This window comes from Diabrotica undecimpunctata, chromosome 7 (genome assembly GCF_040954645.1).
Source record: "Diabrotica undecimpunctata isolate CICGRU chromosome 7, icDiaUnde3, whole genome shotgun sequence".
Lineage (NCBI taxonomy): Eukaryota > Metazoa > Arthropoda > Insecta > Coleoptera > Chrysomelidae > Diabrotica > Diabrotica undecimpunctata.
In genome coordinates this window covers 33,651,124-33,663,547 of record NC_092809.1, presented here as the reverse complement: position 1 = coordinate 33,663,547, position 12,424 = coordinate 33,651,124, and the positions used below count along the sequence as shown (strand labels likewise).

Below are 12,424 nucleotides of genomic sequence, written 5' to 3'. Positions count from 1 at the left end.
ATCACCAGCATTTTTGCCTTAAAGCGCTCGTTTCTAATGCGGAAGATCGCCTGTTACCTGTTACACTTCTTGTTTAAGTGGTAGTCTATTAAATTCAGAAATTATTTTAAGCATATTGCTTTAAAATCTAATTGATTTATTTATATCAACTCCGGTGTTTGATTTTCATAGTATTTTTCTATTTCTTATTGAATTCTAGGGGTACTGTGTTGAGCATACATTCGGTATAAGATTTATCGTTTTGCTGTTACTTGACTTTTTTAGGAAACAATGGCAATTTTGTAGACCTGATAATATCTGAAAAACAGTCAAAGTTAAACAGTCATTGCATAGAATTGGAAAAAAGTCAATTTTCTACATGTTTTACAGTTCATGGTATCATTGACGGTCATTTTTACATTTGAGATAATTACCAATTTATTTATTATGACAGAATTCATCAAAAATCTGATGGACAGTGTCCCGAATTTACCTGCCACAGGATGCAGGCAGGCCAGTGATGAGTTTGCAAATTGTTCCAGGTCCATGTTCAAATCCTGGCTTTATTGCGGTTTTAAATTTATATTATTTGTTTCTTGATATACTGAACAAATAAAACTCTATAACTCTAAACGAAACTTTATATCTTTTCAGAAAATTAATCTTTGGACTTGGACCTCTCCTCTTTCTTTCGTCTTTCCATATACTGGTTTATGTGTATTTATTTCTGATCATTTCCATATGAAATTTGTTATTTTAAGTCCTCTTCTATATTACTGCTAGGATCATACCATAGCTTTTCATTATTTCTAGATGGACGCTATCTTGGCTCGGCCAATTTCCATTCCCTACTTAAATTGAAGCATCTTTCAACATTTATATTTCCATGAATTTGTTGTATTTTAACTATATTTTCTTGCTGCACATTACATAATTCTTTATTGTAGATACCAATGATTTAATGCAAACATCATCTATAAAGTATGTTTTAAAAACAATGCTAAAATGCTCTATTAAGAGTTCAGCTTAAAGGCTTATAATAAGACTCTTGCTTCGATGTAAAGTTTTTTGTCACCAGCAAAATTATATTTGCAGAATTGGGACAAATTAGTTAAAAACAAAAAATATTCTTGATAAAGCAAGATAATATACCTTGGTTTGACAAAACATTATGAAGTTAAAAATATAGAAGATAGATCAGTAGTAAAGATCTCTTAAAAATATAAACATCTAGGATCACTGGTATTTGATAAACACGGCAACGATTAAATAATACACAACCTGTACAATACAAGGCCAGATATATATCTTATCTAATTAGTAAATATAACATTAGAAACAACAAAAAACTGTTTAACCTAACACTAAAATTAACAATTAGAGGATGCAAGATATAAACAATAGAAACAATTTTTAAACATTACCATAAGTGTATAGAGTTCGCTTTAACAATGATAACAACAGAAAAAAGAGCTGCAAAAAATTTCAAGGAAGGTGAACAGGCGCAAAAACCGCTAAAATTAGTCTGAGAATAAACCAGGAAAAGAAAAAATGGAATTTCTTCTCTGTTTTGGGGTATACGTATGATGTTGTTTTCATTGGTGTTTGTCAAGTTCATTAAATTTCTTATCCACGATTGCCCAAGTTTCATTTCTTGTCTATCTTATGTAGTTATCTATTCATATTTTGTTGTGAGCTTTTTTCCTTGTTTTAATTTGCTTTTTCCAGTAACCTAAGGGTGTTAATTTTTCTTAGCACTTCGGCATTCATTATACTAGTTTGGCTGATTCTTAACATGCGCCTCTGTAGCAACAAATGCATGTTAACTTATTTATATTATCTCGTTTCAATATCTTCGTTTTGGATCCGTATAAAAGAATCGACCAATCGACAGGCTTAATTTAAAGAAATAAAGAATTCATTTAGAAACGAAATTGAATTGAAAATCAACTAAAACCAAAACAACTAAGCCTAGACGACAAAGTATATAACAAAAGTTATAAAGTCTAAAAAACTATATAATGTAGTTACTACATTCTAGAGAAAAAATGGAAAACAAAAGAACACTAAAAAATACAAATACGTAAAAATAGATATTTGATAAATGCAACAGAATCGTATAGATTAAAAAACTTTTTTAACAAATTGCAAAATTATTGTACACTTTAAAATATACATCTAGGTAATAAAAAAAGCGTTTGTTAAAATTAAAAGTTAATCACTATATTGTATCTACGGTAATGTTTTTAATTGTTTGAATAAAATATTTTACTTATAAATCAGCTAAAGCGCCAATAGACATACAGTTATCTAAGTGATTTTGTTTAAAAATTAAACAACGGGGAAATAATACTGATCTAAAATATTGATTAAATCTCTTCTTCAAATCTTATTCATCACTTTTGAATGTGACCTCTAATAGAACAAATACATCGCATACCAAATATTATAGAGACCTATAAAAGAGAATAAAAATATGCTTAGCTATTTTTCTAGACATATCAAAAGTATTCGATAAACTGTGGCACAAATACTTGTTACTAAAACTCAAAAGATATCTTTTCCATCTACTATATAGGTATAGCCAATACAGTCATATTTGAAAAACAGATTTTTTAAAACAAAACAGGAGGCTAATATTCAGAACTACGACCAATCAAAGCAGAAATTTCACGGAGTAGTGTTCTGGGGCCCATAATATATTTATATACCTATGACGTCCCTGTTATACGGGCTACATGTTTAGACGACACTGCAATACTAAAAGTCGGCAAAACATTCGAAGAAACATCTATAAGGTATTTCCAAAATGCAGTAAGCAAGATAAGCACTTGGAAAAATAAACGGCGCGTAAAAATAAATGAAGGAAAATTTATCCATATCGATTTTACAAACAAAAAAATAACTAATTACCCAGTTAGACTAAATAATAAAATCGTTCCGTTCAAGAAAACAGTTAAATACCTATAACTACATTTGGATTGGAACTATAAGAAGTTATATTGGCTATTAGGTATAAGCTTACAAGTTACAATCCAAAACAAAGTATTAGTTTACAAACAAATGGTTAAACCAGTGGTCAAATGGTCTACAGATATAGGGCTGTACTAATGAGAGTAACTATGCTTGCCTTCAAAGATGGTAAGCCCGTCCAAAATCGACCACTATGGAACATAGTCAACCCTCCGTAGTATATCCGCAATATAATCTACATTATGAACTCCTTATAGTAACAATTATTAAAGAAGAGATAAAGAAGATTGTTAAGGGTGACAAAAACCGACTCCGTAACCATACAAACAGGGAAGTGTTAGAACTGCTAGATAATCAAGACCTTATAGTCCGCAGGCTCAAACTCACCAAACCTTTCGAACTTCTGTGATAGTGATAAATATATAAATGTCAGTTTAAATTTGGGTAGCGAACCTGGCCACAACAGTGAAACCTGCAACAATAACTATTAGATTTGAAGGTGAACCATTGGGAATAACTAGGACAGTAAAGTAGCAGATTATGTTAAATTTAAAATGTTATGTTAATATTTATATTTTTTATAATGATTTGTGTAAAATTCTTGGATGCAACTCTACAAATTATTTCCGTCTTTCAGTCCTCTGCTAATCTTATTATTTGAATAATTTACAAAATAATAATATTATTATAATTTTTATTTTCAATTCAGAATCCGTTTTTAAAAAAATTCCACTTGTATTGGTAACAATTATTTTAGGTATCAGGAGACCCAAGAAAAAAATGCATAATAATAAAGAAAAAAGATAAAAAAGATAATAGATTTTTCCACGCTTCGATCCAAAGAATCTTCTCTGTACTTTCTACATCTATGTCACAGTTCAAAACATCTTGAATCATAAAAAAACCTATTATCTGTTTCAGTGCTATATTTTTTACGAAAACAGAACATTAGATCAGAAAATATATGACTTATTGACGGATCTTCTTGTTGCTCTTACTACATTACCGATTTTATACAAATGCTATTTTACAGTGGGCAGTGTCCGCTGTAAATACTGTAGTTATTGTAAGATAAATTTTCAAAATCTCTAGGAATATAATTGCCCGCGAACAAAAAGTTGTAATACCCATTTAAATTCCTTCTTTCCGAAATATTTTAGTATGGAATCTCATCCATAGAAAAAAAAGATAGTTATGGAATCTCATCGTCTACGCATTTGACGAATGAAATATTAAACGCAAACAGACCGGAAAGAAAACAAATTAAATATTTATACTAATAAATGAGACGTGGTTCGACACTCCATCAAAAGGTTGATTTGACAATATCGAACACTGTGCAACAAAAGCATCTTCCAATAAAGGAAAATGCGTAACGATATTCCACGCCGGATAAGTAGATGGATGGGTTCCAAACGCTTTGTATTTATCTGTCAAAAAGACTAGTGAATTTCGAGTCGATTATCACCAAGACACAACCACTGAGATATTTGAAAACTGGTTTAAAAATAAATTAATACCAAAAATATACCACTAAAAAGTTTAATTGGTATGCACAATGCGTATTTATAGACAATTATATAATGGCACTTTTGCCAATCATACTAAAGTTACTATTCAGAATTAGATGTTCGATAATGATATTTCTTTTGAAGAATCATATACGCAAAAGATAAATTGCAAATTTGAAATCCTAGTCTATAAAAAAGCGCTTCTATAATTCAATGTATGAATAGTGAAATAAAAAAGTCCAGGAAGAAGACGAACATCTTGGTTAAAGAACCTTAGAATCTGGTTCAATACAAGATCTGTACAGCTTTTCCGCACTGCTGTAGATAATATAAAGATTGCCATGATGATCGCCAATATTCGTAACGGATAGGCACATCAAGAAGAAGAAATAAAAAATATTAATCGTAGCATCTGGCAAAATGCAATTGAACTTATAAAAAAAGTTAAAAATTTCTATCTTGATCATTTTCAAAGTATTGCAATTGATTATTTAGCAGACGATAGTGATAGTGATACTGACCACACATTAATATGTTCATAGGTATAGTTGTATTATAAGTTTGTAAATAGTATTTAATAAATATCTCATATGCTTTTATTTCTTCGATTTTGAAAGTTCATATGCCTAAGTAACTGTTTTATAAAAATTGATAATGGCTTTTACCTCTTTTTTATGTAGATACTTCAAGATCTTAAACAACTGTTAGCACACAGAGTTTCAAAAGTCATTAAAACTCAGAAGCATAAAAGTCACTAACAATGAGTTCTAGAATAACTTATAAAATAAAAATATAAAAAAACTGAAGCAAAATCAGAGAATAACAAGCTTTAAAAAAGAAAAATAAAACTAAAGTAGTCTAATTTGTGTTTACATATAAATATAATACCTGTAGAAAAAAGAAAATTGCTGTATGATAAACAATGACAAATTGTTATCTGTTTATAGTATTAACATATCCAATATAAATAGTTTACAATTTAAAGGTTTTTATTCCTATTGCAATCTAGACAGCAATATTCTGATTAGGTATCTGGCTATTTTAGATTAAGCACATCCAATCCATCAACTGCAACAGTAAGTTTAAAAATGACAGTATAAAATCTACTTTCCATTTTCATGCAATACCATAAATTCCATACGTATATTCATTAATCTTTATTATTGTGTAAAATTATTTTCAATGTTATTTGAAAACTTTTTCACCGTGATTGTCATCGATAAAGTTAATCATATTGGGCAGTTGTTTAAAGCAATCAAATAGGTATTTCAATAATAATTTGTAAAATACTTTTGATTTATTATTAATTTCGCATCAAAAGTGCCCTAATTGTATATACCTTGAATAAATGTGTGTGTATATTATAAGAACTCATTGTTTGTTTTTCTCAAAGTTTCTGTGAGAATTTTATATGAAAAAATTTATTTCCTCCTGTATTTTCGGGTTTATTCTATGCAAAACCGTAAGCCAAAGTCACAAAACAAAATTATGGAATAGATCATTTACATTATGTTGTAAAATCTATTCTTATATTAACTCTAATCAATTTGATTATTAGTACCTCCTCCGGCGTGAAGTTGCCTTAAATCTTCAAATCTGAGTCATAAAATGCTACTGATAGCAAATCATCTTGCTGTGCGGAAATGAGAGTAGCTCGCTTAAAGGTTGCTTAGAATTTGATGAGTAAACCACGTTACAAATAGAAAGATCTTAAAAAAACTAATATGCAAAAGAACTACTAGATTCCTGACTGTGAAAGATTTCATACTAAACAGTGTTCATAGACATAAGTGTTGCGGCATATCAAATGTAAGCACAATGACCAGAAGAGCGGAAGAAGGAATCCTATGAATTCGGCTACTGAAACAGACCAAAATGAGAGTAGAGGAAACAACAGAATGCTCAAAAATTAAATGCCCACACTTTCCATAATGCGTTGTTCATTTAAGCAAATGTTTCAACATGGTTAAACTTTTTCAAAAGTTTTTTATAATTTGCTCTATTTTATAAATAATTTCAAAATTATGCCTATACAGTGTTTATAAAAGATAGACTTACCGTTTGAACAAATACTAGAGTTATCAGGATGTCCGGAGCTATCCGTATCACTATCGTGTATGGGATTCGAGTGTAGCGAGAGGTCCCTAGGACCGGGACTCGGAGATCGGCCCCTGATAATCGCAGCCCCATCAGCAGGTCCACTCAAGATGTCCGTTATCATAAATCGAGATCTAGTAGCTGCTGTCTGAGGCATGACCTTCGAATCGTCCTGTACTGTCATGCCAAGCACTTTTTCTCCCACACCCAACACTTTGATAGGAATAAAATACGTCGTAAAAAGTTTAAGCACTACTTTAAGAAAAAAATCGTTTATTTTAAGTTCGGACGTTTACCGGCGCATTCACTATCACTGATAATGACGTTAGTAAAGTAAGAATGTTAACAACAGGTGTTCGTGCACAGCGCTACATCCACTCTCCAAAGGAACTGTAACTGCTAAACTAACCTAAAGCGTTTGATTCAGTGAATACGCCGACAGTAAATCAGCCATGTTGTCTCTCCCACTTGCGCTTTCATCCCTTCCACCGGCGCCACGCCAATGGAAGGGTGAGAAGTCCTAATTGGTCCACCAATCAGTGCGCGAGGCGGTTAGATGTCGTCTTCGTGTATTTATTTTATGGGCAGGACTTTGAAAGGGATTTTGTTAGATTGAGTATTTAGGAAAACAGTTTTATGCTTTAAGGTCTTTTCATTGGTTACATAATGAAGCTGGAGGAGAAGAGAAATAAACTGTGTTATTGTGCTGTTCTATTCTATTAGTTTTGCGTTATGCTGTTAGCGCTGTTTTCCTGTTTTAATAAATTCATTATGATACTATTTATTTCCTATTTAATCCTAGCACTTTGTTTTGATATACAAATTATGAATATATCAACACAGATTAATTAGATAAAAAAATAAAAGATTATTAAAATCTTTTCTATAAAATAGTAAAAATGAGATAAACATCTAAATTAGTAGGGAAGTGAGAACAATATGGCTCTTGAATGATCAGTATTTATTCGATTTAACTTCAGTGGTGGCGATGAATTAAGAAATATTAGGTTTAAACGTTATAAATAGTTAAAAAAGAATATAATATTTAATTAGGTATGGTTAACACAAACCAAATATTTTTTCATCAATGTGTCACTGGAACTATTTCAAAAGTATAACAAATTTAATGGCTACATCATAAAGTGAAAAATTAATAATCCTTGGGAATCGTAAATTTTAGTTTAATCTTGAAAATCTATATCAAAATTCTTAAGACTGCCAAAAATAATAATATTTTGTTGGAAATCGTTGTGCAACACCAAACATTCATCGCGGTCCATCTTCAGAATTATCTGTAATCTGTCGGATTGCTTGGTGCGCTTCCCCAATATCTTTCGGTGCAGGTGGTATAAAAGGCAAACGATTAATTCTTAATTTCTTCGAATGCAAAATATGTCCGTTGTTGTCTGGTGTTCTTTGAAAGAAATTGAAATCTCCTATTGACAATTTTTGATGGATTCTCCGATAAGTCCTCTTGAGCTTCCTCTTGCAGGAGTTGCTGATGACATGACGGCTTAGTTTTTGGAGGTCGTTTGCGTGATTGTGTTCCACGTATATTTTTCGTAGGTAAAGTAATTATAGAAGTGTACAAACATACTTTTGTAAACGGTTTCTAAACTCTGCTTTAGATTTAAAATTTTAATAATTTTTTACATATTTTTACCTTTTCATAATGTACCACAAATCCGGTTGGTATAGCCTGTCCAAGCCATATGTCCTTTAATAGAATATTGTTTTTATTTTCTATTTTTTACTACTTTACTTTACTTTTTTACAAACATACTTTTGTAAACGGTTTCTAAACTCTGCTTTAGATTTAAAATTTTAATAATTTTTTACATATTTTTACCTTTTCATAATGTACCACAAATCCGGTTGGTATAGCCTGTCCAAGCCATATGTCCTTTAATAGAATATTGTTTTTATTTTCTATTTTTTCAACACAGTTAATCCATTAAAGAATGGACTTAGTAGGTAGTTCACTAAGGAGATCAATACGATATCTGTCATGTGTTATGATAATAACTTTATCAATATCTGATATGTCTCATACGATATTTATTTATTTTCTTTGAATATTTTACCTGAATGTCTATGTCTATTTAGCGATATTTATGATTTTAGTATTTTTGAATAAAGTTCATAGGTATATAGTGAATTTTACCTTTGATTTTAATGATATTTGTATTGTTTCCCTTTGATTTGTGTATATCTTATTTTTGTTTTTTTGTGCTTCAAACATTTAAAAACAGTGGCGCACTTTCTTTTTTGAAGAGCTGTTTTCTTCCTTAATTTCTTTTTCTTGTTGTTTAATATATTTTCTTCCAAACATTTTTACCTCTAAAATCGACTCCCCTTATAATCTATCCGGTCTGAGCAACGCTCCTTCGATCCTATTGTGTACCGGTGTTCTAAGATTTATATTTCTAAGGTCTAAGAGATAATCAAACAACGGAGCTGAACAGGAGAATAGGACTGGCATGGGCGGCTTACGAAAAACTGAGAGAAGTCTTTAGATCAGATATTCCCATGTGCTTAAAAAGGAAGGTCCTTGATCAATGTGTACTCCCAGTTCTAACGTATGGAGCAGAAACATTGACTCTTACCAGAAAAATAATCAGTAAAATACAAGTCTCACAGAGAGCGATGGAGAGGTCAATTCTGAATATATCCCTCAGAGACAGAGTATCAAATACAATAATTAGGAGAAAAACTGTAATTACTGACACAGTTCAAAGGATTACAACATTGAAATGGAACTGGGCGGGGCATGTTGCCAGATTAAAAAATGGAAGGTGGAAGAAAAAAATTCTGGAATGGAGAATTAGACACGATGCTTATCGTAATCGAGGACGTCCTCCAACAAGGTGGTCAGATGACATCAAGCGCAATCAGCACGACTGGATTCAGGGTGCTCAAGATAGAATGCATTGGAATTATTTACGGGAGGCCTATGTCCAGCAGTGGACTCAAAACGGCTGTTGATGATGATGATGTTCTAAGATTAATTCATTTTAATCTAGATCACTAGGTATGTTGCAGTGAAGAATTGCTTTATTTAACTATAAAAAATTGATCCACTTATTAGACCTAGAAAAAAAAATGTTTGGTTCTACCAATTTGTATTTTTATCGAAAAAGATGCTACAGAAAAGTAGATCTATTCATTTCTAAACTAAGTTTAATGAACAATATTGTCATACATTTGTGTTTAGATTTAAACCCTAACATGATGCAGGATGTTTTACTGTAGCCTTCATAATGATCAGTTCACTATCCATGTTGAAGAAACAAGAGCAAATAAGGAGAAATTTTTCTTTTCATATACTTGGAGATAGGTATTAAGTATCAATAGAATTTAGAGGAATTTCCAAATACCAGCTAACTTTTGCCTTTAATATATCTGGATTTGGGTTATTCTTTCTTTACCTGCCACGGGGTGCAAGTAGGCCAGTGATCAGTTTGAAAATCTCACCTGGTCTATTTTAAAATTCTGGTTTTATTGTGGTGATTAATATGTGCTATCTACGAGTGCATTTTTGCTAATTGGTAATGATTTTACTTGTACCCGGATTTGGCTAATTCACTGATGCAGCTGGGTTTGAGTATAAGCTGATACTTATTAAATGAGTTAGAAAGGTGTATATGGGTTTGAAGTCGACCTTCGTGATCCTTTGTAAATTTCTTTATTTTTTCTTTAATTGTTTTCATCTGGAGTTCCCGATGTCGGTTTTGTTAGACATATATCACGGAGTGTTGATTATATTGTTTGATGTTCGATTTTGGGCTCTTAGGAGGGAAGCAGTGGTTTTCTTACTATTACAGCTCTATATTTATAGATCATACTGGTTAAATTAGTGAGCTGTTTTCCTTTCTATTGGTACTATACGAGCCATCAAGCTTCACATTGTAGCTTGATGGCTGCATTTATGAGGTTTGCGAGCTTTACGTTGGTCTTTACATAGGTAATTTCTGTAGTGTTTTTTCTGTTGTTAAGTCCAATCTAGGAGCCTTTTTAGACTTAATATTATTTTTGATCACCTGTTGTCGAACTGGCGGGATCTGTTGTACTGGTCTGTTTATTTTTTTATAGCAAATATTCAGAAGTTTAGCTATCTGTTAGATCGTTTACATATTGATTTATTAATTAGTTTTTAATTTTATTAACTTTTTATCTTTACATGATGTTACTCAATAGGTAAATTCATCTTTTGGTATTTTCGTTTTTTGCAATGTTTTACTAGTTTTTCTTTTTCTTTGCATTAAAGTAAAACTATCTATTAACGGTCTATATAATTCTATAAACTTAATACTACGGCGCGTGTTTATCCTAGCCAGAAATTTGTTAGACTATTTTTTATGTATAAATGGTTCGGGTGACATGTTCTAGCTTTTGTTTTAGTCAGTTTGATTTAATCAAGGAACGAAATCAGTTCCAGAGAGGTCGTCACTCCTAAATTTTTTAGGTAAGCATTGAGAAATTCTTTGGTCACAATATTTGCTTGCTAATTATTACACAAAATTTTTCACCTAGAGGCAGCAGTTTGTTCATTAGAAATGGTTAATAGTTGTATTTGTTATAAAACACTTTAGTTTTTAAGCCAAAACAAGGTAGAATTTACAAAAAGAGATTAGACCGGTAGGTATTAGGGCACAGTTTTAGTAACTTATCTAATTTCGGTCCAATGGGTCATAATAACGAATGTTTGTGGTTTTTTTCAATTCAACTTTTTGGTATTTAATATAAAAAAGTATCAAATAAAAGTAATATATTCTTTTAAAAAAATATTAACAAAAACGTACTATCAAATTCCGTCCCATACTTTTTTTCTATAAAAGCAAAAAAGGAAGTTTCATAGTTACAACTATGAAAGTCATGTGGTTATTTCTAATAGTAGAAAATTGAAAATATTTCGAATTTGATACCAAAAAAAAAAAATTTTGTAACTTACTCAAGTTAAAATATATAATATGACAATTAATTAATTACATAAAAACATTAAAATAATTTTATTTTATTCTATGTGGTATTAGATTTTATTATATTTCACATGTGCTCTAATTTCGGCCTAACCCAAATTAAGCCTGATATGGTATCTACAAAGAAACACTCAATTATTCACATTTAATTTTTTTTCTAGAATCATGGCCAGAACTAAAAATCCTAAGCCAATGCAAAGAAAAAAATATTTACAAGATCTGCTGGATCGGACCCTAAATGACATGAAAACTAGCATGTCTGCCTATATAGCATCCAAGATATATTGTATACCAAAAAGTACATTAAAAGATAAAAGAATGCAAAAGTAAGTGTCCGAAAATATTGACAATCAGTTTTAACTAGTGATGAGAAAAAACTAATCGTAAAATAGATATTGTTTTTGGCTGTCGCGAGTTTTCGTGTGACACGCGATCAGCTTATTAACACCGTAGCAGTGCTAAATAAAAATCTAAAGTGAGCCAATCCATTTAAGAATGAAATTTCTGGATATAGATGGAACTAACATTTTCTAATCCAGCATCCGGAAGTAAGAACTCGTGTATCGCAAAATCTGACAGCTAGCCGTTCCTTCGTTACAGAGGAAGGATAAGAAATTTGTTCAAGAAAGTATATGTTTATTTTAGTCAAAATGGCATGACATATGTGTTTAAAGATCCAAGCCGAATATATATTTGACTGCAACGAGACAACCTTTTTCATGGCTTCACATTACAAACAAGTTTTAGTTAAAAAAGGGTCTAAAACTGTATATAATAGAACTGCTAACGTCGAAAGAGAATGTCTGACCGTATTAGCAACCATATCCGCTAGTGGAGATATCCCACCACCAATGGTTTTTGATTCCCTATACAAGGCTACCAAAA

The 12,424-nt window shown here is 31.1% G+C and overlaps 1 protein-coding gene across 1 annotated transcript in view; it reads right to left on the bottom strand.

The window, feature by feature from the left end:
- LOC140445162 (homeobox protein B-H1-like) overlaps positions 1–6,994 on the bottom strand; it is a 130,941-nt gene extending 123,947 nt beyond the window's left edge. The window contains exon 1 of the mRNA XM_072537021.1: positions 6,522–6,994. Coding sequence (XP_072393122.1) covers positions 6,522–6,744 — 223 coding nt within the window. The 5' untranslated portion in view covers positions 6,745–6,994. The remainder of the gene's footprint in view (positions 1–6,521) is intronic.
- Between the last annotated feature and the right edge of the window lie 5,430 nt (positions 6,995–12,424).